This window comes from Crocodylus siamensis, chromosome 9 (assembly GCF_052110815.1).
Source record: "Crocodylus siamensis isolate JL-2025a chromosome 9, ASM5211081v1, whole genome shotgun sequence".
In the NCBI taxonomy this organism is placed as follows: domain Eukaryota; kingdom Metazoa; phylum Chordata; order Crocodylia; family Crocodylidae; genus Crocodylus; species Crocodylus siamensis.
Window position 1 is genome coordinate 60,403,780 of NC_143403.1, and position 27,844 is coordinate 60,431,623.

General features: G+C 40.5%; 1 protein-coding gene across 10 annotated transcripts in view; it reads right to left on the reverse strand.

Annotated features, from left to right (window-relative positions):
• GNB1L (G protein subunit beta 1 like) overlaps positions 1–27,844 on the reverse strand; it is a 59,004-nt gene that overhangs the window by 11,888 nt on the left and 19,272 nt on the right. For 5 of the 10 annotated variants that reach the window (XM_090063613.1, XM_090063608.1, XM_090063609.1 and 2 more), the window contains 4 exons: positions 9,975–10,112; positions 9,589–9,714; positions 7,752–7,914; positions 838–936 (listed from right to left, as the gene is read on the reverse strand). In XM_090063613.1, coding sequence (XP_089919739.1) covers positions 838–936; positions 7,752–7,914; positions 9,589–9,714; positions 9,975–10,102 — 516 coding nt within the window. In that variant the 5' untranslated portion in view covers positions 10,103–10,112. Of the gene's footprint in view, positions 1–837; positions 937–7,751; positions 7,915–9,588; positions 9,715–9,974; positions 10,113–14,053; positions 14,159–15,103; positions 15,191–25,813; positions 25,989–26,084; positions 26,261–27,844 lie in introns of those variants that run through there. The other 5 variants (XM_090063612.1, XM_090063610.1, XM_090063615.1 and 2 more) reach the window with 3 other exon arrangements.

The following is a 27,844-nucleotide window of genomic DNA, read 5'->3' on the forward strand; positions in this document are numbered from 1 at the left end:
TCCTTTGTCTGTGGAGGGAGCAAGACTGGGCCCCCAAGATGCTTGCTCCAACCCCACAACTGCTCACAAGGAGTTGCCTCACAAGTCGGTAGGAATTCTGAGTGTAAATCAATGCTAGAATCAGTGTTTAAGTATTTTTTTTATATTACAAATCATCTGCAATAATGTGGCACTAACAAACAGTAAGCAACATGGTCTAAATGGTTAGACCATGAAGTTCTCTCTCTCTCACTGCCACTGACCGCTTGTAAGATATAGGGGAAATAATTTAAACTCTATGTTTCTCAATTATTCATTTATAACCTCCACCTCAGAAGTCATTAACACCTTTTTTGGGGAAAAACAATATTCTCCTTTCTTGTTCAAAGCAGACATAAGTCTTAAACACTTCACCCATGCTGCACGTCTAGAATAAAAATGTTCAATAACCTGCTCTCCAGCTGGTGGGGTTGGAGAAAATGAGCACAACCTGCCTTTAAAATTACTATTTTTAATACCTTACTCATTTCTCAGCACCTTTTATGTGTATCAAAAGATTGGCTTCTATACATCACTCATTTCTTCTTGACTGATGCAAAAAAAAAAAAAGTATCTATCCTAAGGTTACAAAGCTTTCAGTAAGTATTTGCAGATCATGTATCTTCCATTAAAGCTTGGAAAGCCAGAAGTTACATTAAGGATGTTCACGAATCTCTCCCCCTCCTCCCACCTTTTAATAGTATAATTACTTGATTGGTTTGACAATAAATCAGAATCTGAGTGAAGAAAGATTCATATGCTTTATATGAATGAATCACAGGGAAAACATTTCACAATTAGTAAGCCTGGTTGCCTTACCTGCCATAGCTTCAGACACATGGGCATGCCCAGTTTGGCACCTGCCTCTGGCTTCAAGGTACAGACTGATGTCTTGGATGGAAGCTCCAAAACCTGAACCTGACATTAGGAAAACAAGTTTATTTGGTCAGGCTCCAGGTCACAATTTTGCTGTAAAAACATGCACGAGACTCTTAAGGCCATTAAAGCTAATGAAAACTCTTCTTGTATTTATTTTCTTTATGTACATTGTCTATGGGAAACTCAGAAAGAAGGGTTAAATCAAAACAGGCTCAAAATGGCTTGGGGAACTGCAGTATGAGAATTCAGTTTATCTACACAGACACACTGCTTTGTAAGAGAATGATGCCAGGTTGTTGGGATATGATGCGTTTTCCTCTAGTACTCTCCAGTGTTTCCTCCAGCTTTTAAAATCCTCTCTCCAGACAAGCGGCAGCTGCAGGTTAGTTTAAACATTTTTCCTCTTCTTCTGGCTTCTCCCTCCATTTCTGTTGTGGAGCCTGCCTGCTACAGTTACATAGGGAGACTTGTATTATCCCAACTCATACATCAGGGGTGGGCAAAATACGGCCCATGGGCTGCACCCAGCCCGCAGGGCCCCTAAAAAAATTAGAAAATTAATATTTATCTGTCCTTGGTTCCTGTAAAAAATGACAGGAACCAAGAGTAGCAGGACCCAGGGGAAGCCCAGCAGGCTCCCACAACAGCGAGGCCTACTCCGCCGGCAGCCCCAGCTGGGGCTTCTGGCCCGAGACCACGTGGACACGTGGCTGCCCCGCACCGGAACCGCAGGTGAAAGGGGAAGGTGGGGGGAGGGGAAGGGAGGACCATGGGCAGGGAAGGAGCCCAGGGAAAAGTGGCTCGGGGAAAAGCCAAGCGCGGGGGGGAAGCGGCCCCTTCCCCGCCCCATGCCCGACACCTCGCACTGCAGTCGCACGCAGCCCGCAGAAGGGCTGCCTGTGCCTGCTCTGGACAACCCCGCGGGCTGCGAGTGGCTGCAGCCAGGAGTGCCGGCCATGGGGCAGGGGAGGAGCTGCTGGCTCCAGGCTCGCTTGTCAGGGCCGTGCACAGCGACAGCAGCTGCAACCCCCCCGGCTTGCTGTGCCGGGCAGTGTTTGACACTCTTGCCTCTGGGCTGCCCTGCACGCAAGCTCCGGGCAGGCAGCAGCAAACACTGTCCGGCACGGCAAGCAGGGGGGCCACAGCTGCTGTCACCGCACGCAGCCCCAACAGGGGCTGTCAGCATGGGGCCCAGGCTGGCAGCAGGGCCAGGTTACAAAGTTGGTGCTGAGCACGGGGAAAAGCAACCCCTCATTTGCACTGTGGCCAGTGCCCCGCGCTGTAGCCACTTGCAGCCTGCATGGGGCTGCCTGTGCCTGCTCCAGACAGCCCCGTGTGGACTGCGGGTGGGTGCAGCAGGGAGCGCCAGGCACGGGGTGGGTGAGGGGCCGGCAGGGGGTCAGGGCTGTGCACTGCCCCCTGCCTGTACTACAGAACTGGGGGGTACTGGGAGTGAGTGAGCTGGGAGCCAGCGGGAGCACAGGGCCCGCACCGGTGTCCTGGGGCCAGTGCCAGTGGGGCCCAGAGCGGGGCATCAGGAGCGCAGGGTCCCAGCCAGCAGGAGCTCTACGGAGCCGGGCCAGCTCCCCCCTCTCTCTGCTGGTGCAGTCCAGCCCGGCTCCACAGACCCCTGCCAGCCTGTGTGCCCTGCTCTGGGCCCCACTGGTGCTGGCCCTGGGACATTGGTCCCAGGACATTGGGACACTGGTCCCAAAATGGTGACCGGGGGTGGGGCACCTGACAAGAGGCAGGGATACCCATGCGGCCCTCGACAGCCTGCCAAAATTGGGTAAGCACCCCTCTGCCCAAAATAACTGCCCACCCCTGTCATACATTGTGGCTACACAATGGTTGTGTTGGGTATATGCGTCATACTGAATTCACATAGCTATTTACTCACTGGCTGACCCCACACTACAAAAAATCCAAACCCTATAATTCTCCAATAGGGAAAACCATAGCACTGGCAGCACATTAGCAGTTTGACTACTATACTAGCTGACCCTATTTTGAACAAGGTCAAAGACCACTATGTTAAACACCTGCTTGCTGTCTACACAACAGCCTCCACCACTGCCTGCATGGATGGTAATGAGTTATTGGTCTCATTCTTCCTAAGGTGGCAAGTTAATTATGGGTCAAAGCTTGGGCCTCCTCCTTGTGCTGCCAGAGACGGAATGAATGCATTTCTTCAGCAGTATGGACAAAGGGACTTGCTGTAATCGTCATCAGGAAGCTGAACTATAGGTGTGGGCTGGAAGGTGTGTTGGGGCTGGAATCACCAGCCAGTCTCCACAAGATGCATGAGTGCTATAAAGGTAACTGCAGCCCTGAGAACATGGTCAGAAGAAACTGCTGCTGCTCCAAGTTGGGAGTTTTTCTCCCCTTAGCCCAGCTGCTCAATCTGTACCTTGGAAACACAATTCAAAGCCGTACAGTTCTCACACACTATTGTGATTTGTATGGTTTGGGTTAGTAATTCAAGGGATTTAAAAATTGGATACTATTTCAACTGTTAAAAAAAAAAACTAATCTGCGTTCAAAGAGCTAATTCAGGACACTCTGGCCAAGCATACACTTCTCAGTGAGGAATTGCAAAACAAACAACCCGTATTTCACACACAAGGTACCCCGAGCAAATCCGTGAACAGTTGTGAATTTAAGCAGAAGAAAGCTGACAACCTTATTTCAGCGTATTTGATAAGCCACTGTGATACTGTGGGTTTTTTTATGATATCACAAAAGTAGAAAGCAGGAGTAGCACTTCACTGAGTAGAAGAAATGTGAGAAGATACAAACCCCGACAACTCCGAAGAGCAGGTCTCCATTTTCTTGTCAGATCTTTCTCTAGAGACGTGTGTTAAATGCTTAATCCAAAATATTTACCTTAGAAACCTCAGTTCCCAGATTGTAATGGCACTGAGTTAATTAGCTCTATAAAACAGTTGTTCTAGACCTCATAAATACTAATTACATCCATGTGCAAAATTCTGGTCAGTTCATGAGCTTTCAGGCTTGGATGTGCCCCCAGGAGCAGAGCTCAGCAAAGCTGAGAGGAGAGGAAGGTGACTTTACAGGGGATCTTTCTACTGCCCCCGCCCAGGTCTATCAGCATCTGGAAAAGACCCCAAGTTAACTTTGGAGTAGCCTTTAAACTGCTCTAAATTATATCCACTGTGGCAGCCTACTGTGCTGGCCTAACTAAGGCAGTGCACAGCATCTGGCTCTGCTCATAGCTGCCTTTTGCTATGTAAACTGACCATGTGCCCTATGTGGATGGGCTGTGGAAGGAAATGGATGGTGTAAAGCCAATATACCTGACTCTACATTCTCTCACAACAGGGAAGATCCTTGCTAGTAGCCCTGCTAGTGTAGCTTCTTGGCCGTTTTGCACTGTATGAACACATCAGAGCAGTCTCTACAGGGGCCGACGCTCGAGTCTGTCGAACTGTCAGTTCTGTAATGCCCCATGATCGCAGCACATGGGCAGAACTGCCCGTGTCCGCTTGCGCAGACACACGTGTGTTCCTAGGTATCGAATATTTGTTGGTTGGGGACATTTATCCATATCTCCCGTTCACAAATATATGCTAACAGAATGAGGGTAGTTTCCATTTTACTGAAATAAGCCCTGGCCTACAATCTTTCCTTTCTAGACAGTAAATGGAAAGTAAAGGCTTGGCAACCCCAGAGATTGCCAGGCTGGCTCATTCTGGCGTATATCAGAATGTGACAAGCTCAATTCTGGTCTCAGATGTGAGCCCACAACTCCAACTCCAGTTAGCGTGAGGTATACACATGCACTTGAGAGGAAATATTGGTCTTATTGGGGTTTCTTTCCCAAATCAAAGGCAGAGCAGCTGTGGTCTCCTTCCAATTTCATACATTTGCTTCAGAGCCTGCCAAGACATCATCCCCAATTCTTGAGGCTGTCAGGGAGTTTACCAAAAGCCAACTGTGCTCCAGGCTTGTGGAACACAAAATGCCCTACTGAGAATATAAAAGAAAATTCAAGGCCAGTCAGTACTGGAAGAGGAGACTAGTCTCCAGACTTGAAGGGTCTGAAGCAGAGCAAGAAGCCATTACCAAGACAAGAAATTTGTTTCATAATAGTTGCACTAGAACTAAAAATTCTCCTTTTTTTCCTAGAGACCTCATTGTACATTGAGACCTATCAATAATCGCACAAGAAAAAACAAACTGAATCACACTTAGCTAGCACACCTTTTTACCACTGCACCTCAACATTTCAGGAGACTGAAATTGTAAGTTAGAAGTGCTATTGTGTTAAATGCATTTCTGCATCTTTTAAAAGTTAGCTTCCACCGTGGCATGACTCAGAAGGGAAGAGCTGGCGGTGGGGCTGCAGTTGTGCTTGCCAAGGACAAAGAGCAACAAGAAGACGAGAAGAGCTTTCTGCAGAAAGCAATGAAGCACGATCTGCCTTTAGCGGATTGACAGTTCCAAAGAAGGAGTCTGCATTAGTGGCAACCAAGCCTTAGAAATAAATACTATTTCATATATTTTGACAACTGTAACTTAAAACTTGAAGTTCTGTGTTTATATTGGTTTTCCTTAATAGGAGAAAGATTTGCCTTTGCCTGAGGTTAATAGTGTTCCTGGGTGGCTGAAGCTGGCCACAAGGAAACACACCCTTTTTCTTTTTCACATTAATAAAGCTTTTAACATGTTTCTGGCAAATTGGCAAGAGAAGTGCGTGTAACTCATAATTGGTGATTTAAATGCAATCATGAACAAATAAATGCCTGTTCAGATCTCATTATTTATGGACTGAACCTGCTTTAAGACAAAATTACTCTTTTTGGGCATCAGCCAAGCATAAACACTTATTAAGTCTTAATTTTAATCATAAGCCGCAAATGTACTGTGTCTCACACAGTGCTGCCTATTTGGAGGTACTATATATTATAGGAGCTTAAGTGAATTTATGGAATCCTGACACAGTTCTAATGTAGAGGTTCATACACAGAATGGAACTTTTTTAACCTTGGGAGACAGGCAAATCATCATCAGTTTGCAAGGCTCATGCATATAAATGAAAATAAAACAAAGAAATGAACTGTAGGAAGAAACGGGAATTTTTTCCTTTCTTTGGATTACAAGATAATTTCATTCTTCATTAACGAAGTGCTGTCTATAATCCTCCCAGAAGAACGTTCCCATCGGGTTTAAGAGGACGTTAAATATTATTGTGCTGTAGAATGGCTGCATTACTTTGAACAATTGGAACAAAGTATGGGGCGACCTCAAAACAGCTTGCCTTACTGTTTTTGGGTTCTAGCCTGCAAAATGCTAAGCATTCTGACCTTGATCCAAGAAAATACATAAGTATGGGCTTAACTTTAAAATAATAAAAGTATTTAATTTCTTACTATCTGGACACCATTTACACATATATATTTGCCTTGAAACCCAGAAAATCTAGTGCCTTTGGATGCCTAAAAAAGAATGTGCGATTAGCTACACGGTGTGCTTTTCACCTAGAGATGAACAGTTATTAAAGTGTTGTCCCTTTGTTCATTGTTTTCTAGTCTGATACCATGTTCTTTAGTATTTGCTGATTATCCTCAAATAGAAGATATAACTTGCATGTCAAACAAAACAGGAATTTAAGAGATTTCTACAAAGTTGTACTACTGTAGTAAGGTTATTTAATAAAAAGTTCCAAGTGGATTTCATGCTGTATTTAATCTATTAATGAATTTAATGGATATAAGGGTCCTATTGAGAGTACTCAAGTCCACAACAAGTACATCAGGAGCAGTGCCAGTACAACCTTCTGTGAAATGTCCTTCACCCCTGTCTGGAAAGGACTGTTTCTTTGAATGGGAGGTCCATCATCCACCCCCCTGTGGAAACTTCTAAGAAAGCTGTTAAATAATGACAACTGTGGTAATGTATTTGAGAGGCCAAGATGCCTCCAATAGAAACTGAACTGAGACCACAAATCAGATCCTACAGACCAAACTTCCACTAACATTTCAATATAAGTCTCATGTAAACCATCAACCTGGAATCAAAAGCTGTGTACCACAACACCAATCACCGGAGCCATCCAAATGTCCCAATAAAATATTGCTCTACATTTCAGATGGAAATGCCTCCATCTGACTTTTCATCCATTAGCTAACTAGTCAAGCTCTAATTCTCCCTTCCCAGTATTCAGGTAGGTGGGCCTAGCAGAAGGGATTTAAAAGTCACACACACACAAGGTTATCAGCGGCAGCAAATACTGAAGGCTGCTTGCAGACCTTAAAAAAAAAAATTTACGCCCTCCCACCCTTCAAAACAGCGCTTTACTTCAAACTTGGTGTGCTCCTACACTGAGCCCAGCACATGTCCAAAAGAGGCAGCACATTAGTTTGACCTGGCTCACCCAATGTCTGTATAAATCGGGCGCATTAGTGGTGCTTTTATCTAACAGCTGATTGAATCAGCTTTAGGTAAAAGTGCCAGAAAGCCCCGCTGAAGCGCCCGATCTATACAGACGCAGCAAAGTCGGGTTGAAGTAACACGTTGCTTCTTTCAGTAAAGCGCAGTTTTTTGGTTTGTTTGGAGTTTTTTAAAAACATCAGTAAGCAGCTTGTATGTCAGACAAAACCTAGGAGAGAAAGGTTTGTTATCGGACCGTGATTTATGGTTCAATCATATCCCTGGCAGGTCTAATTAGTAGCCACAATAGGCTCCTTGTGTCCCTCCTCAAACAGATTATTGGACACAGATTCTCCTCAAACAGATTAAGATTTTTGTCCCTTTCAGAACGTCTAACTGAAGAAACAAAGTAGGTAAGATGTACATCTTCTCTGTGCAACAGAGAGAAATACACTCCCTACCTCATCTGGGTCATCTGCTGGCATGGCTATTAGCCAACGGTCCTGCGCCATCTTCAGCAGCGAGCATCTGCAGAATCCCACACTATCCATGGAAACGGAATCTGTCACCATGCTCCTTCCTTCTGCCAAATCCCAGAGGCAGATCTTCTGATCACGACCCTGGCTTTTACCAGCAAAAACAAATACGCTGTATACAGTCACTTGCACGCAAGTTTTTGCAATAAAAACAAACATGTAAAATGTAACAATTTGGTATCAGAGACAAGCGTTAGAAGAACAAACGTACAAAAAATGACCCACCTAAAACAGTTTTCTCCAAGAAACCCAGGTGTGTCATCACATGAACCAAACAAATAGCAGTAATAAGTAAAAACCATGTAGAAGAAGGAGAAAAAAAACCCCATACAAGCTCAATGTGACAGAGGTCACAAATACAAGGAGGTAAAAGGAAGGCTATACTTCACTGTTTACCTTTGGAGGATTAACTGGAAAAAATGGTTAACTCCCCCCCCCCCAAACAAAACAAAACAAAACAAAACCAAAAAACAAAAAAACCAACAGTCCAGTTGTTTAAGTACTAGTGGAGTAGCTGTGGTTGTTCTTCCAGTCCATAAACTGACACAGGACAATACTTTTGCCTTGAACGGAAGCAATACATTTCATTACTTTCCCTTGAATTGTCACCTCATAAAGAGCCCCAAGTAATCCTCATCCATGCATTATATTTTTAACTGTATTTAATTGTTATTTATTTCACTTGTCAGAAAGAGTAAGCCAAGCAAAGTCATGTATACATCTGTTGGCTGTGGGACTACAACATTCAAGAAGCCATCTGGACAGCAATGGTCAACTTCTCTGTAGTCTGTGACAGCAAATGTCTAAAACATTTATAATACCAAAAAGATGACAGAAGAGGTGCTGGGGAAAATGGCACATTCTAGGTAACATTTAGATGCAGAAATATATAAAAAAGATACACACTAGACACTATGAGTGAAAATGTTATAAATATGCAACAGAAAAAGGGAAAGAGGGAAAACAGCCTAATTATACAAACAATTTTAGCTGAACTCTAATTTTCAGGGGGGCATTAATTATACATAAGCAGACAACAAATAAAAATGCTAATGAGTCTGACAGTACATTACAAGAGATGTCTTCTCATGATAAACATGTTAGAACACCTCGAAGTCGCACAGACGCTTTGGCATCTGCTCTGGAGAAAGCTTGATCACCCGTCTAATCCAAAGTACACAGTTCCTTTCAAACCGCCCTCGCTGAATGAGAACATAACGTGTTTTGCAACAAAATAAACATATATAACCCAAATGCTTGTTCATTTTTGGTGGATCCCAACCCACAATTCCTACTCTTTCTCTGCGTTTTCCAATCTTTTTCTATTTCCACCTCCTGAAATCACTCATAACTTTGGTTTCAACAGTTCTTCCTTGCAAGGCAGTTCATATTTTTAGCACTCTTTTAGTAAAACAGTTGTGGAATGTTTGTCAACTTGAATCCAAATTCCCTTTTTTTTTTTTTTTTTTTTACAAAGACCCCACGTCACCTCACTATCATTCACATACCAAAACACATCATGGACTCTGAATCATGATGCTTTAGTTACAGAAAAGAACTGCTTGTTCTCAAGAACTCAATCATGTTACTTTACATCTTGTGAACTTTTATTTGATTCTTTAGTTTACTTGTGATTTTAAATCGTGTCCAACTTCGTGTAGTTGGACAGAACACTTTCATTAATGCAAAAAATAAGCAACCCCTTAGTATAATATTAATGCAAATACCACAAGTTTCCTTCCTGTGCAACTGCTTCACTAACCTGAGGAGCTCATCTCTGCCACGTATCGTCTCCACCCAGTATACAGATTTTCCTCCATGACCATCCAGTGTCTTGTCCACCCTATGTGTTTTCAGGTTCCAGATTTGGACCAGACCATTGGCAGACCTGACAGAAGAAACAGATACTGTTTTCTATGACAATCATCTGAAGTCCAGAATGAAATTTTGCTTCTCTGCTGCCTTTTCTGCCTTGGAAGTAGGTGTGTGCAGACACTGCAAGAACCATTTACTAGTGGAGCATTTTGTTCCTGTTTTTCTCAGATACAATCTACTTAAATAACGTGGTATCTTCAAAGACAATGTTTGTAGGATGCCCAACTCTGCAACAGCTTCCAACAGAAGATTTACTTGACAGCTTCTACTCACCCAGAGAAGAGAATAGGAAACTCAGGTTCTTGGCTTCTGCAGGAAAAGTGTAGAGTGTGGACTGGAGCTGCAGTTCCTCGTAATACAAACTCTGGATCAGGAGGTGGAAGAGCCATAGTAGCAATCATCCAGAAATAACTATAAAAACAAAACAAAACCCCAAACCCAGAAAAACAATGAGGCAAAAGATGTTCTTAATCCTAGTATGTCAAGAAACATATTACGAACCTTCCAGTTCAAACATCTGCTTTTCTTAGAATTTACACTCTCCCCTTAGAACTCACATTATTTGGAGCTTTGGTACAATGTAAAATGTTTCCTCTGGCTCTTACCTAACAAGAATCCATCAAACGCACTTCTTGTTGTAATGCATCCCTACAAACTATGGCAAGCGCATAACTACAGCACATGATCTCATTATAGATTGGTATATATATATATAAATGTATTCATTACTCTCCATGTTGCAAAGCGAACTGACAAGGGTAAGCTTTAAAATGAAGAAACTGGATACACAGGAATTTAGTGGCGCAAGTGATTTAATAGCCCCTGGCTATTCTTTCCCCTTCCTCCTAAAACAGATCTTTCTACCTCTACACTCTACCCACCACCATTCAGAGACATGTGTGACACAGGAATTTATCTGCTGACAAGGATTTCAGATGAGATCAGAACTATAATAATTTTGGCATGAGAGTCTCATTATGCAAAAGTGCTCCAACTTTTGTTCAAAAATGGTTATATAAAAAAATTATGACAACTATGTTCAATACTGTATTTGCAGGCAACTCTATTCCTTAAAGGAAGGATAAAGGGATAGAGATCTTTCCATTTCTAGGTCTTATTCAAATATGGCCCCCTACTAGTAGAAATCAAATGTCTTTCACAGACTAATGTACTGTGAAAAACAGAGTACCCCCATTTTTCAAATTGATGGTCACAGGCCACAACTGAGCAAGAGACAAACATATGTGCATAACTTCATGCACAACTCATCATACTGGCTTTTAAAAGTGCTGCTCACGTGATCCAGATAGACACATTCTGAAATGTTTTGTTTGACTGAGGGCTCAGTGAGGCCTGTTCACTGTGTAAAGACTCCCAAACATAAAAAAAAAAAAGAGCACTTCTGTAGATAGATGGCAGGAAAACTATGTTGGAATTTGCTATAGATGAGCCTCCAGAACACTGCTAGGGGATCATAATTAATTTTTTACAAATTATAAACTCTATGCAAAATTATCTGGAAAACAGCACTGTAGTGACCATTTTTAGAAAGGCTTTCACTGCTTTTCTGTGAAATCAGTGGCAACAACCCATGACTTTATTACCTGCATTCAAAAAGTGAACAGACTGAAAAGCCAGGGGAACTCATGAGAGCTGTCATCATTTTTCTTTCAACGAGCTGTTTAGTCATGTGTTACAGCAGCTCAAAGAAGCATTTTCTAAGTTAACTGGATCACAGTAAAGGAATCAGAAAGAACTGCAACACAGAGGTACTAAAAGTTACATAGGAAATTAAATCATTTCCATTTTTCAGTAGACCTTCATCTTGTATACCTGTCAGATTCTAATTTTTTGTTTATTTGACAAGACTCAGTGATTACAGCAACCTACATGAGCTGAGATTCAGGTCTACCTTGGGTTTTTACACAGCCCTAATACCATGGTATCTATAATTCCTAATTAAGCCACACTGGGCGCGTCTACACAAGACATTTACTGTGCGGTAACCTAATAACACTGCATAGTAGTGTGTCGATCAAAAATCATGCTAATAACCTGCTGTGCAGTGTTATTTGGCTACTGCGCAGTAAGTGTCACGAAAAACCATGCGCCAGCACCACTGCGCAGTAAATGTAGTTACTTGCGCAGTCAGTTAGTATTTAATTAAGGAAGTACTAAACCAAATGCACAGTGAGTATGGCACATTCATGAATGTGTAGACTCACCCGCTATGTTTTAGGGTTGCAATGAAACAACCTTTTACAATCTAACATTACTCTGCCTCAATACTACTGTGTGATTAGCTATGAAAATTAATAAGCTCAGTGCATCACCTCCATGTTGTAATGCACTGACTCATCTGTTCTACAGTGTTGGTCTGCTGGTCGGGACTCAGGACTAGCCCGGAGAAAATTTTCAGTTGATTTTACACTTATACAAGGTTGTGCCCCATGGTAAGATCCAGCCTTGTGGTGCCTGCCTGTAACACACTTCATCCTTATTATGAGGCTCGCTGTTACAATAAGCACTTTGTCACTGAAGGTCACTTTATGTGGACTCCAGGCCTGTACCTAATACCGTTCTAATCACTCTCTAATGACAATTCAACTTTGGAGCCTTCTCAATATTCAGTGTAGCTAATGCAGAGCATGTCACAGGGAGGACTGATTCGGAGGTATGGTTCTGAGGGAGGGAGACAAAATGGAATTGAGTCAACCCAGAGGCTATCTAGGATTATGAGGCAGATTTAATAGCATTTTTCTAATTACCAACACAGAAGTTTCTGCTGACAGACAGTAAGCGTGTGCATGGATGTGGGGAGTTTTTAGTTGGCATGAAACAGACGCTCCTAATGCATGTCTTTACAAGGACAATGCTTTAGAAAAGCCTTCTGTCTGGATAGAGAAGAAAAATACTTGTAGACATACATAAGTGAATAAAGCAAGTTTTAGCTCTCCGGAAACTGTTTCTTTGCTAATGACATGTACCTATCTGGAAACCGAGTTTACTATGCCATGCCTTGCATCGACAGCCTCACATTGTGTTCTGTTGACGACACCAGGGGATTTTCTCTTATTAACTGCTGTTGGCAAGCCAGCAAAGGTGACTTTTGGTGAGATGTGGCAATGTCACAATTCAAAGTTTTCCAACTGCTGGCTGTGTGAGAGCAATTTAAGCAGATAAAAAGGTATTAAAAATCAACAGTAGTCATGCACCTCAGCAATTTCAAAAATCCCACTGGGGTCCATCTGTATCTTCAGTCACTTAAAATTCTTCTGAAAACATGGCGGCGAGCCTTTCCTGAGACTCTAGTATCCCCATTTTACAAACAGAGATAACACAAAAATGACTGATGTTTACAAAATGTTTTGCTGAGGAAAACTGCTATCTAAATCCTAAATGCTGTTATTGTGCTCAGTTGCAAGCCCAGTAGTGAAATACTCCAATGTCTCTTAAGAGTCCATGCATCTCCAGTGAGTTATCTAATTAGCACAACACTTATTTGACAACACTGGAACGCCAGGGCAACCTATTCTGATGCTGAGTAAATCTGGAGCAAGCCTGTTCATGCAAAACTGCATGAATTTACTTAGGAGCCTTGGTCTAACACCAAAACCAGGAAAAGGTTTCCATCTAGCAAAGTGAGAAGACATTTACTTTCAAAATGCCTAAAAGAATCCTCTGCCCCGGACTACCTGCTTGTCTGAGACACTCTGGTATGACCATCGGCTTATAAAGCAAGGCAACTGAAAAGTTTTGCTTATGGCACTACTGGTTTGTAAGAGATGAGCCTTGTGAGGTGCAACACCTTGCTGCTGTACATTTGGCTTGGTCATTACTATGTTGTTCCTCTTTATTTTTGTAGTTCTTCCTGAATTGATAGCACTGTTCTACTTTGGGGGTCAAAATGGGCTCCAAAATGCTTTGGACACCTATACGGTACGTTTGACAAGATGCAACTTGTGATCCTCCTGTTGGGTCACTTGCATTTGTATCCACTGGCAATAGCAGGCTGGCTGGAAAAACCCAGATGTCCAGCCTGGTGCTCTAATAAGCAAATGTCTGTGGCCCTCATATCTGTTTTATTATAAAGGGCTTTGTCCTGCAAAAGAGGTTGCTGCCAAGCATAGAGATGGTTTAATCTCCTTCGGTTACATAACTTTAAAGAACAATTCACTATTAATAATCTTTATAAAATCCCACTTTGTTTGAGATGCCATGAGAGGGACTTTTTCTTAAACAATTTGAACCTCCGCTGGATCCATCACTTCAGCATTTCGTATATTAAAAAAAAAAAGTTAAGCTTTCAATTAATAATAGTCATTTAAAAATGTAAATGTCACAAAGATTACCTTAGAAAAATCTCTCAGAGAATTAAAAACATTAACAGATTCCCACAGGAAAAATTCCAGCAGAATTCAGCAACTCTCCTGTTCCCACTCCTGTCACTTGTATTTCTATCACACATAGAAGCAAAAACAAATTGCTATTAAAATATCGTCCAAACACCGCATCCCTGTTCCCCACCCCTCACATGCACACAAACTCTCCCCATGATTTAGTCTGAGATACAGACAGCCTGAGCTAAGGCTCAAAAAACTCCTTTTTTTTTTTATTCATTCAGAATAGCAGAAACTTGGTGGTAAAGAGAGGTTTTTCAGGTACGCCAGAAATAAATCTCTCTAGGCATGTCTGGCAAACTGATACGGGACTCAAACCAGCAGGTGTGCAGACATAATTATTACTGCAAAATATTCAGCGTATCCAGGTGTGGTCGTGATCAAATATATGAAATCCCTGCTATTCTTTGGAAATTCCTAGTCTCCCAGGTGCCATCCTCCCAGAGGAAAGTAAGATTAAAGAATTAGTTAGTAAAGATATGAATAAGCTTTTTTTCTTTCCCATTCTCAAGCTGCTTCTCCCTTTTTCTCACACAAAAAGCCCCTCTTTGGGGCTTTTTGCACTCCTGTCTTTACCACGTGTTGGGTCAAAAGGTAACTTTGTTCTTTTACAAATGATTTTTAAGACACCATGTTGTATGGCATATGGCTAGTTAATTGTAGACAGAGCAATGTAGCACCTGTATTCAAATGTAAGGTCCAAGAAAATTGATGGAAAGGAACTCTTTTATGAAGCTCCAAGGATAAAACATACATCACTGACTCCACTCCCCCAATACCACTTCTAATTTTAAAATATGGTAGAGCAGACCCTGCAGTAAAAGTGTCTGAAAGGCTTCCAGGTTCAAATCTGTCCGTGTTTTCTGCCTACAAGTAACAGCTGACAGCTGGGCTGTCATGGTAGGGCCTTTACCCCTCCTTCCCACTTTTGTCCAAGAAATAATAGTATCTCAATAGCTGCACGTAACCCATTTAAATCTTCCAGACTCCCCTGACCCCTACCTTGTTGGCTGTCTGGGTGTTCCTGGAAGTAGCCACCTTGGATAAGGTGAGATCCAGTGGCCATCTGAGTGGTCTCCACTAGTTGAACTGCCAAGGATACAACAGACAAGGGTTTTTGTGACCACTTTTATTAGATTAGCTGTATAGTTGGGAGAGCTGTTGGACACGTTTCAGGCACTGAGTGCACTTCCTCAGGACAGAAGGTGAACAAGGGGACTTGAAACCCAATAGTTCTCCCAACTACACATTTGGTCCAATAAAAGATATCTTCACCTGTCTTGCATGTCCTGGACCATCATAGTGACAACACTCCAACCCTACAAGACACAGGAAGACACACAAAGACCTCAAATAACAATGGGTGGGTCAAGCGCTGTTCGTTATGAGTTTCTCCTAGCACACATTACATGTTAGCAGCATTCAGGATTACAAACACCCATTTCATCCAAAATGCTGCTATATATAACCAAAAAAGCAGCTTTCAGATGTGTCTGCACAAGTCAACTGAACTGGAATTTAAGATTATTTAAATGCAAGGAAGAGCCTTTGTAGTTTAATGCATACTAAAAAGATGTGCTCTAAAGGCAGGGAAATTGTCTGAAAAAAAAAATGCATGTATTCCCTCAAATATTTTATTTTTTGTCTCAGCCTTTGGGTTTGACACTGCAAATCCCATAACCTTTACTCAGCACACTAGTGTAAGGAAGACAGCAAGAGGAAAAAGTCGAGAAAGGCAATGATTATGCCAAAAATATAAAAGACCTTTTCCCCCTCCCCTGCTGAAGAGACTGGGGCTCAAATCCAGAATCAGGGCACACGGGAAATGATCACTGATAAATCAGCAAACCTGTCACTCCAAACTCATGTCAAATGCACGAGAGAAACAGTACCATATGTTTGAAGTCAGAACTGAGATACACGGACAGAAAAGGGGTTGCAAGGGAAGCCTGCGCAGCAACTGGCACATCAGAACACTTGCTTTAGTTTAGTAGCTCCGCACAAATGTTTGCAACAGTCAAAGCCCAACAAAATATGACATTCAACTTTCAGTCAGCTAGAATCCAGGCATGTGGCAATTAAACTTTTTATAGCTCCACTTGATATCTTTATTAGTATACATAATATCCAGCAATATGATGTTTTAGTGCATGTTGCCTCAGAGCTAATTAAGAAAATACAGCTAGATTGCAAATAGAATGACCTGACCCATAAAATGTGCAATGGAAAGATTCCTATCTTTTGGAAATATGCACATTCAGCACTGGTTAGTGACTTTGCATATTTATTCTTTATCTACCTCAGATATCAGTATCAAAGCAGAAATTAAGCACAGTGATGAACCCCGAAGGATTCATGTGAAAACCTAAACAGAAAATAAAATCATGGCAATGGATTGGAAGCATGCAGTTGTGGGATTTGGAATTTAAACAAAAACATACCCAAGGGACCTTCAAACTGAAATAATGTCGTTACTTCTGAAAGGAGATGCAACAGTGACAAACAGGATTAATTATTTATCTGACCACGGTACACCATAACGTATTAAGTGACACCATAAGCCTGCTGCCACGCATCCTGCATTGCAAGTGAGAATATACCCATTTTCTCTTTTCTTTTTTACCTTTCTTTAAAAACCAGATTGAGAACTTTAAATATTGTCAACAGCAGTAAGAGTGCCTGCTCATGAGAAAACTCTGTAAAACTCAAATCTCGGGAGAAGCTGAGTATTTCCGTCTCCCATTGACTTCAGTGGAAGGTTAGGAGATCAGCTTCTCCCAGACTCTATTCCAAACTTCACCTCTCTCCTGCCACATATACTGGAAAGATGAAGGTTTCTATATTTTCACAGTATCAGTTAATAGTTAAAGAGTGCTTACTGACCACTGGTGGTATGCCAAGAAATCTTGCAAAAGCAGAAAAAAGTGGTTCATGGTAGTAATACTGTGAGATTTTCTTAGTCATTTCCAGTTGGATAATGACTATGCCAATTTTAGGATCTCCTTTCCCGTAGCCACTGTCTAACAAAGAGATCAAACCACAATATACTTATGAATTTTAGGAATTAATTCCACAAGGAAAATACATACAAAAATCTAAGCATGCAACTTTCAGGAATACTTGGAATCTGAACTGGTACCTTGAGGATCAGGTTCAAATATTTCCATCTGCCATTTTAAAAAATTCACTTTAATTATTTTCAAAACATAGATTCAGCATGGGAACAAAACTAAGAATGATTGTAATTATTTTTAAGATACCAAGTTAGCATATGGATTTCATTGTCATTTATGCATTTTAGTCACTGAAACAAAAAGCTATTAATCAATATGTAAAAGCTATAAATGAACATAAACATTAATCATTCTAATACTCCCAAAGTGTCAGACTGATAACTTTTTTTCAGTCTTTCATTCTGACATATTCGCCTTCAGCTATCAGCTGGTTGACCTTTCTTAATATACTTCAACATTTTGGGCATTGAAAATATCACTGAAGTAAACATTTCTGAGACAGCCAAATATCATGACTACATTTATGTAAAAAATGGGGGCCCAAAACATCAGAGAGCCCTTGTATCGTATGTCATTGCACTTGCTTTTAATACATGAGACTAAAATACAGCATGAAAACACAGCTGAAACTGATGAAATGTTAGTGTTTCACAAACAGGTTCATTTTGCAGATTAAGGAAAAAGAAACCCATCTGTTTTGCTTTATGAAGCCATTAATTGCTTAGTAAAGTGCAATGATAGAGCTAAAGAAAGCCTTATTTTAAGGAAAAAGAGAGCCAGTGCAAAGCACACAGTAGTTCAGCCCCAAGACAGACTCTCCATATGGCTAATGAAAAAAGATCTGGACCACAAATGCCAAATCTCCTTGAAAAATTAAAGAATGTGAAATGCACAATATAGATGAAAAAAGGTCTTCACACAAGTGTCTCTGTACATCACAGCATTCAGGCTCAGAAATGCATTTTTGCACACTTGATAAATATTGCAATCTAGCAGAAAATCGATAAGCCAGGACCATCAAAAGGTTGTTCTGAGCAGCCTTCGAGTTCAGCCGTGCATAGCAATCTGTCAGCCACACAGCTCTGTCTGCCCAACCTCCTTAATTAGGGGTGCTGCCTAGTGCAGCATCAAGCACAAATCTCTTGCTTCTGATAGTTAATAATGTCCTCAGACAACATAAGTTTTATTAAATCCTTCAAGACATTTTAGCATGCATTTCCTGAAATAATCTCCTTTAGGAGCAAATTACAAAAAAACAAGAAAAATGGGAGAGAAGAAATGTATCAAGTTGTTACAACAACCAAAATTATTTGAGCCAAAATTATGAGCCTGCAATTAAGGATTCTGTAATTCTGAGCAATTAACATCTACACTTCACTTGAAAACTAATTAATTCAAAAGACATATTTTTCCCATGACAAACTTTTATGATTATTTTATTTATTCCCTTCTAATTACTCTTTAATTAATCTGCTCTTGTATAATATTATCCTATTGTTCTGGCACCCAACCAATAAAGACAATGAATTGATTGCAGGTCTGTTGTGCAACAGCCAACTCTGCAATGCCAGTTTCAACACCCCGTTTATTTATTCGTCTGTTCTATTACTTTTCTTTTCCTCCCACAGGGCATAGGAACGTGAAACACTATACACACCGGATAAGTTTTTGTCTTCTTTACTTTTTTTCCCTTCACAACATGGAACGTAAAGAGTTGATGGAATCCAATAAAAATTCACATACGTAACGTGATATTCCACAATAAAAACAGTAACTTGTAGGAAATGAAGCTACAAGTCTAAACTACAGTATAAAACAACTAATTGATCAACTACTGACATACAGAGCAAAGTTCTCAGGTTGGGTAAACAGAATTAGCTCTTCTGACTTCAAGCTTCACCCCAGGACCGTCGGGCTCGTAACATTTGATAAGGGAAGAGTCCAAAAACCATTCTCATGCTTATTCACATAGTAATTATATAACATTACACTCATTTTAATGCCTTCTGCCAGCTTTACCTGAAGCAACCTTTCTATTGTGGATCAAGTTACATTAAGTTTCAACTGGGGGGTGGAAGGGGGGGGGAACTCCTTCTCACACCTTGCTTTACAAATCATTATTTTTGGAGAAGTATCTGCAAGTAAACTAAGCCAAAGTAGCAATGTACACAAATAAAGGATTACATATTAAATTAAATGCCATTTGCGATACCATCTTGACTCCTTTAGAGAGAAAATTATCTACTAATAAATCCATCAACCCAACTGCTCCTTTGCTGGGAGTAGACCTTATGTTTTCTGCAGCATGAGCTGTCCTGAAATTCCTAGCACTTGCCATCTCCTCAAAGTCAGCACCTCAGGTCAGCAGCCCGTGCATTTTTTTGCAACAGGAAGAACTGAGAAATGATCCTTTTTAAACACACACAGAAGGAAAAAGCTATTTCCTATATTTTTAAATCTCCTGAACATGTAACTGCATGGATGCTATTTTCTCTGCTACAATATATACAACACAGACCACAAACCTTTTATCCAAAATACTTATAGCAGCAAACAGTTATTTCTGTATGTAAGTTGAGCTTTCTGACAAAGGCTACCAAAATATTTTCTTTCATCTTTCTTCCCTCATTTTTTGCTCCTTAAAACAACAAGAAGAAAAAAAACCACACACTGTGGTCACCAAATAAAAATGATTGGGAAAGAAAAGAGGGAAAAAAGTATTTTCACCATTAAATCATGAAAAAAAATCCTAACAGCCTTGCCACAATAGGGCAACATTTATGGGATTACTAAAATTCCCCATGTTTCACTTTGTTTCTGTTCTTTAATATTAATTTTGTAGATTGGTTTTTGTAAAGAACTTTAAAAATATCCACTTAAATAAATAAATAAACCAGTCGTAAATCAGCTGCAGGAGTTCCTCCTAGGACACACAGTTCATTTTCCTCTCCTATATCTTTGCCCCAATCCTTACTTGCACTCACAGACCGACTGAAATCAGTGCAGCTATTCACATGGGAAAGAAATTACAGGACCAGATCCTTAATGACAAGCACAAAAAAACCCCTAGCAAACAAACAAAACAAAACCCAAAAACAAGATTTACTGCATTAACTCAGTAAGTACAGTAGTATTTATTCTTTAAATGCTTTATTAATTTAAATTCTTTTTTCACTTTCCTCTTCAGAATTCTTTACAAGTAAATCACTGAACTGCTGAGAGACAGATCTCATTAAACACTTTACAGACAGAGAAACCAACTTGTATGAGGTGACCGAGTCACTGGAAGAGCCCTTTTCAGCACGCATGCTCCAACAGCCTCTTCCTATGGGCAATGGATTTACGTTAGATTTTTTCTAAGAATACCAAGTTCCTTAACATGGAAAAATAAATGTATGTAGCATTATTTTAATCTGCAGAACTTAATTAAACCAGATGCCACAGTTCTCATTCAAGCAAAACTCCTGCTGGTATCTGTAAAAACTGTGCTTTAATAATTTCATTCCATCCAGAAAGAGCACACACCAACTGCTAAAATTTCCTTAGCTTGACGAAGAGTTTTTGAACCCAAAAGCTTGCTTAATAATTGTTTTCCAACTATTTAAGTTGGTCTAATAAAAGATATCAGATTCACGCAAAGAACCTTGTGTGCTTTAATAAGGACCTTTCAATTTGCCGCACAAATTCTGACTTGTTCAGAAAATATCATTCATATTTTTCTAAAAAAGAGAGAGAGAAGGGCCACGTGTTACGTGTATCAGCCACATCAAAGTTAGGACTTGAAGCAGCAGCTTATAAAGCAGTTTTCTGAATTTATAAAATTTAAGATTAATTGGTAACAGCACCTCCTTTTTGTTCATTGCAATTCCCATCAGACAGAATATAAGCAGATGTTATTTGGACAAGCCTAGTTATCAGATGGCAAATTAGTCCAAGAAATCTAACAAGAATGACTGTAATTCCGGTGCAAACAGGAATGACATTTACAGGGTAAATATTACTTGGCTATCAAATATAACAAATGTTTGTTTTAACTGATTAGGCTAATCTTAGGTTTTAGATACAAACCCGCAATTGTTCTTTCATGTCAAACTGATCACATAATTGTAGATCCATTTTGCATGAGCATGTAAGCAAGCAGTTGTTAAATATATTAATTTCACACTCCTAGATAACAATACCGGATGTCAAAAACAAACAGGTAAACGGTAAAAATGTGAGGGACATAAAAACTAACATTTGCAGATTTGTAACTTGTCAGTGATCTTCATTCTACATTTCCCAGTTCCAATCATTATGTCTGCCACTTTTTAACTGGCAGCTCCTTGATGTGTGAGGAGAAGCATCCAAATGCTGTTTAGCAAATGGAAAAAAAAAGAAAGTTACTGTAGATGACATAGCATGTCTAACATGGTATATTTCAAGCTTCATTCCTCTCATCCAATAGGAACCACAGATGACAGGAAAAAAATGCAGTGAAATGCAAAACGGTTACACCAACTCAATTCTGAATCTTGAAGCATCCTGCAATACCTGAACTTGAACTCCCAGCCTTTGAATGTGCTCTGAACAGCCCCCTATTGTCCTGCACTTTTAGGCTGGCAGGAATTGAAGTGTCAATCTTTCATCAAATAATCAGATTATGTCATGTTCTGACCAAATTCATTAGGAAAACTTTTACCAGTATCATTATCTCAAACCAGAAAATCTAGATCAAAGTGTAACAGATTTTACAGCACAATAAAACTGGTATAAATATTTAAACAGTAATTAAAATGCCTCCATTGTTAAAAAGTAAATAAATAATTGAAAGCTGCCTTTCTTTATAAACCTGTCCAGGGGAACCATATTTATCCAATGCTTAAAAAAAAAAAAAAAAAAAAAAAGACCAAGGTAGACGAAGGGAATGGGATGCACTTAAAAAAAAACCCAGGTTATTTGAGCACAAGAGGTTGCTAGAGTTTTAAATCATCTGTCTGAAGTTGGTCACTCCAAACACTGATTCCAGTGACAAATTATTAACCCCCAAATGCCTTTACTAAACTCTTCCCAAGCAGGCACAGATCACACCAACAATTATAGCCCCATTCTGGAGTCAAAGACTCCATAAATTATAAGATGCAGGCCACCTGAGAAAGGAGACAAGGGAAGAATTTTTTTTTAATTCTATGTTAAAAAGTAATTCCAAAAAGAACAAAACATTACACCTCAAATCTGCCAAATTTTGCAAAATTTTCCACAGTCCTGTCTGTATTCATGCATAAAGATCTAGGCCATTGAACCTGATTGTTATTGTAAGCATGATTTCTTTTTCTGCTCATTCACAGCTGTGTCTACATGCTAGCAACCTTCATACTCTGAATGGGAGAGCTTCCTAAGTAATTTGCCCTCTCTTCCCCATTCCAAGTGGACATCAGGAAAGGACTGCTAGGGAAATAGAGCGCTCAGACCACTATAATGAATAGAGAAAGGACTTACGTATTGACTAAACCATGAACAACAACAACAAGACAGTCATCAATATTGCTTTGACTTCATTTTCAGTACCATAATCAGATTCTCAATCTGTAACTCAAACTTAAATACTATGATAATTTACGGAAAAGGGATTAATTTAGCCATTCTGAGTCAAAGACTTATTTCATAGCCTCATCCCAAATCCTGTATATTGTTAGGATCCCTTTCCCCTTTGAAGACTTAGTGAATGACTGAAGCTTCTAGTTTCTGAGAAACAGATAACACAAGACTCGTAATCTGACTCTAAGCCACTGGATAAAGGCAGTTTGTTTCCTCTTAGCCCATCTGTCAACACCTCCTCAGTAATTAGTCCTAATTATTACAAAGGGCTAGCCTCCCATTCCCATTATTAAATCAGAAATAGTATCATAGCCAGGTATCTTTCAACACCTACCAGACTGGCGACCTTCGATTTCATTGAATCTTCTATCAGTATCCGCCTTTGGAAGAGCCTAGGCAGTAATTTTAGCATCAGCTTCAAAGATGCAGATCCCACAGTGGAATTCCAGGGATGCATTCATATACACACCCACATCATGTGACAAGTGAGCAAGCAATACAATTGACCTTTGCATTGTTCTCCAAACTACTGTGATATAAGGCGCACATCTCTTTTTTATACATTAGGAGATATTTCTGTCTTCCTTTGAGCTAACGAGTAACAAGGAAACCATTGCCACTAGGGCTGTAAAAAAAAATGAAGATCCAATATTTTAAAGCAGAAACCATCAGATGTCTCTAGGATTTGATATAAAGAGATGTTTTCACTGTGAAAAGGAGACTGCAATAAAAATCGGTTTTGCCTCTTTTGGAGGGGGGAGGGGGGGGCTAAGTATAGAGAGGTTTAGCTTTGCTAAATTTTCCTCTATATTTAAAACTCAAGATTACAGCTGACTGAAGAGCAGACAGGTGTAGGACGTTCCAGATGGCAGAAGGCAAACTTGGTTGAGAGGCTCAATTTTTAGTCGGGCAATTTAAAACTCTATTTAACCAAAACACTTGAAAGAAAAGGGTGGCTGGGTTTTAAGCATTCAACACTCCTTCAGTTTGAGATCAGGCTTGTGATCACACTACACATCATCTACAACCACCAAACTATCCAGTGTAAACAAGTCCCCCTTGTCATGGTAGCTGCACTAGCTCAACCCCTCAGCGTAGACATGGTGTACTGATGTAAGCTGCCAGGGTGCAAGTGAGACAGGCAATTAAAAACTCCAATGCAGAAACAGCCCAGTAACAAAAATAGTGATCACAAGACAGCACAATCCTAATGCTTCTGAGGTAAAGTACGAGCAGTCAAAACACTGTGAAAGATTTTTTCTGTGTCCCATTTATATTACTGTCAATGAAGGAAATAAGCTCTTTTTACCTTCTTTGCAGGTCATTCTTAAATCCAACACAAAGCCTTCTGTGCTAAGAAAGTTATTATTAAAGTCATTATTTGGGGGGAAGTAACCACCCAGTTTCATTTAGCATGCAAGTCCACCCTCATCCCCACCAAAGAGGTCTCAAGGGCAGGGATTCATGCAGGAGCACAAAAGTGAGAGAGAGAAGGGAGGGAATCTGCCAGGATCCCACAGCTCCTCCAAAGCACACACCTGGAGTGGAAGAGTGGCAACATCGCTATGTGAGGGCTCTGCTCTGCTGGATCTGTCACTATTTATCCCATGGCTTCTTTTCTCAATCCACTAATTAGAGTCCTCTCTCAACTGATTTATCTGAAACTGGCACAGAGGCATCCTCCAAGAGAATGAAGGAATGCACCCAATTCAAATCCCCTGCACCATTTCTACCACCTCCATCACAGGAGCTGCCTGGTGCACAGACCGACTTATAGGTTAGATGTATTTCCGCTTTGTAACAGACTTAGCCTTACGGCCAAACACCCACAGCTAATATTCCAACAAATATGATTTTGCAATAAAATGTCACTTGAATTATAATTAAGAAAAGACAGGTATTAGCTCATACTGATGTGTGTATAAATATTCCTGAAAAAAATTAAACTCTAGTTAGAAATCAGTATTACCACAATTATTCTTCTAAGAGCATTTTGAACTAATCATTAGAGGTCTGTAAAGGGAAATTTGATAGTACCAGTGTAAAGCAGCATATCCTTCTCACCTCCAAAAATACTTGTTATGTTGTTAGGAAAAAACTTATAATCAGAAGCATCTTGGCAAGGAAATGTGATTTCATTACTGAATACATTTATTCAGCCCTTCACTGTTCTTTGCTCTCAGTATTCTAGGACTGAATTGTAGGACAAACCAGTGAGACAAGTGTAAATGCTGAACATAATAACTTAAGTAAGCTAAGTAGGATTGTATCATCCACAGGCTGGAAAAATGGTATAGTCGTTTAAATATCAGACTCTGGAATACCTAGACTTCCTGGAACTACTAGTTAAAATCCCAGCAGAATTGACTCAGTTCTTTTTCTTTCCAAGTTAAACAGACTGCTTCCATCTAGTGTGCATGTATCTTTCGCAGGAGACTTTTACAGGTCCTCTCTGTTCTGCATCAATGCTAAAGAACCCATGGCACTTTCAGAAGAGTAAGGGTTTGCTTTCATGTCCTGCGCCAGAATCCCTCTACAGTTCAACGTGCCAGCTGTCCATCATTCAAGCCAGGGGTAACTGCACTTCAAGATCCTGCCCTACTTTCATGTAACTTTCGTTATCTGAAGACCTGAGAGTAGCAGTGGTATTTTTCACAATTGTCTCACATCCATAGTCAAGTATAAACATATAACTCAATGCTTTGGTAAAAGTTAAAAAAAGTAAATTATTATATGAAGTGGACTGTATAGTATAGGCTGAAGAAAAAAAACAAGAGGCACAAACCTGACAAAGGAAAGGGGGGAAAAAAATCACCCTGCTACGATTTTTTTAGTGGTACAGCATGCATGGGTCTTGCAGAAGAAGCAAATCACTAGGGTACAGGGCCATGCCTCCTGCTCTCTTCTTGTGCTCCCCACTCCCCACTTCCCAGATAGGATTACAGGATTGAGCCTATCATTTTTACTTACAGCAGTTCCCCAAGAGGGGACCACAACCCCAAATGGGGTCACAGCACTTAAGAAATGGGCTCAGGAACCCAACTGAGAAAGAAACAGGGCCAACATTTAAAAATTGCTGGTGAACCACCTTTGCACTAGCTCCAAAACTGTATTTACTCACCAATGTTGTTTGTGAGGACCCTTTAAGGAAACGTACTTTTGCACTTTCTTCAGCGGTAAAAACAAATTTCTTGGAAGGACCCTGTCAACCACACCTACATATGAGTAATTTTACTCCTGTGAGTAGTCCCATTGAACTCAAATGTTACTGCACCTTTGCAGAATAGGGCTCAGACCTGAAATATTAACATGGAAGCTATTTTTAGAGGCTTTCAGAACATATGAAATTTTAGAAAGAATATATTTTGTTTAAAAGTGTATTACAATTTGACCTGCAAGGTCTTCAATATGTTGCTCTTGCAAAGTCTGCAAGTGCTGGGTTCAAGGAAGAATTCTGTGCCAAGTGTATTATAGCTGCTATTGCAATACATTCTTCAGGGATGAGGTCTGCCTTTGTTTATAGTTGCAGAATGTTCTTCTAAATTTTATTGATTGAAGTGAATTCTGACCCCCCCGTGTATTTTTGCATCTGTAATGTGAAGTACATTTCAAAAATAGGCGTACAAGATGAGAGAGCGCTGTTCTCTGAATTAAAAAAAAAAAGTCAGTGTTGTAATAAAGCAGAGAAGTCAATCAGTTGTATGAAGCACACGGCCCACTCTAGACCTGTATAGAAATATGAATTTGGTCTACCCAGTATTAAATATGAATCGCACACTTTTAAATCTGGAAAACAAAGTTTTCTCATAAAACCCTATATATTTAGATTTCCTAAAAAGTTATTGCTTTAATTCCTGGTACTTTTATGGTTTGGCAAAATAACTCTTTAAGTAAATTGGGTACTTTGTAGATTTTAAGGGTATAGTTTATATTTAAAAGAAACCGCCGAGGTAACCTTTATAAAGCCTGACTGCATTTCATTGGCTAAACTTTACCTATTTTGCTAGTTCTGCTATATTTTTAAAACCCATGAGAGCTTTGTATGGGGTATGTCTGCTCAATATTATTACCAGCCTCAAATAAATACCACTAATGACCTTCTAGAACCTCAGGTATTCTTCCCACACCCATTCAGCACTGAACAATTTTGAATCAGTTTACACAACACTTTTTTCTGGAATTAAGCTCCCGGACTCTCTAACAGCCCTGTTTTCAGGGAATCCTCAGGAATGTTCATAGTCTTACTTGTATCAGGGCCCTGGTTCTGACTGCTGCTGGCATTCACAATGCTCCATGAACTCAGTGGTTTCAAAGACATCGGTACATCTCAGAAGCAAACCCAATGGTACTTGCATGCGTCAGGGCCCCACTTCAGGGTTCCTGAATTCAGCAGCGACATTCTTGTTGATTCCCAAAGGTGTGTGCCCCCCAACTATATGGAAGATCTAAGAGCAGGAAAATTATCAACAAGACCAGACATAAGGAAAAACACTGAATCATGCTCAAGTAATTACCAGAAAATACGATTCTCTCAAACATTTGGAAAAGGCTAGATTGAGCCTTCAGGCTCAATCTCAGGCGGGGGTGGCATGTAGCTGCACCACCCCAGGAGGAGCTCCAGGTAGAAATGATGACTCAAAGCAATTCTGTCCCTCCTCCTATCCTGTTCTACAGGACAGCAAGGCATCTCAGCCCAGTTAGGCTGCAACTGACTCCTCGCTATCCTCACAGGCTAAAACGTGGAAGGAAACAATATCGTATCTGCTTGCTTAGGAAGGTGATGGGGAAGCATTCCACATTAAGCCTATGTCATCCCTTCTTTCTCCCCCCTTCCCCCCATCATTTTACAGCCACAGGAATCTAAAATAGCCGTATAAAGGCATGTTTATTACCTGACTGGGCCCTGGTGAGAGCAAGAAACAATCAAATCGAGGGGTGTTCAACAGAGACATGTCATTTGGCCTGCAGAGACCCTCAAGGGTCTGGAAATCTGGTGGCATTGTTAATTGCTGCTTCTCTGCTACCAAATTTCCAGACCTGCAAGGAGCCCCACAAGCCAGATAACATGTCCTGTGCACCAGATCATATGAGCATGCAGCTGGATCCAGATCATACCAGAGTGCACTCAAATCCAGGCATGGGTTCAGGCCAG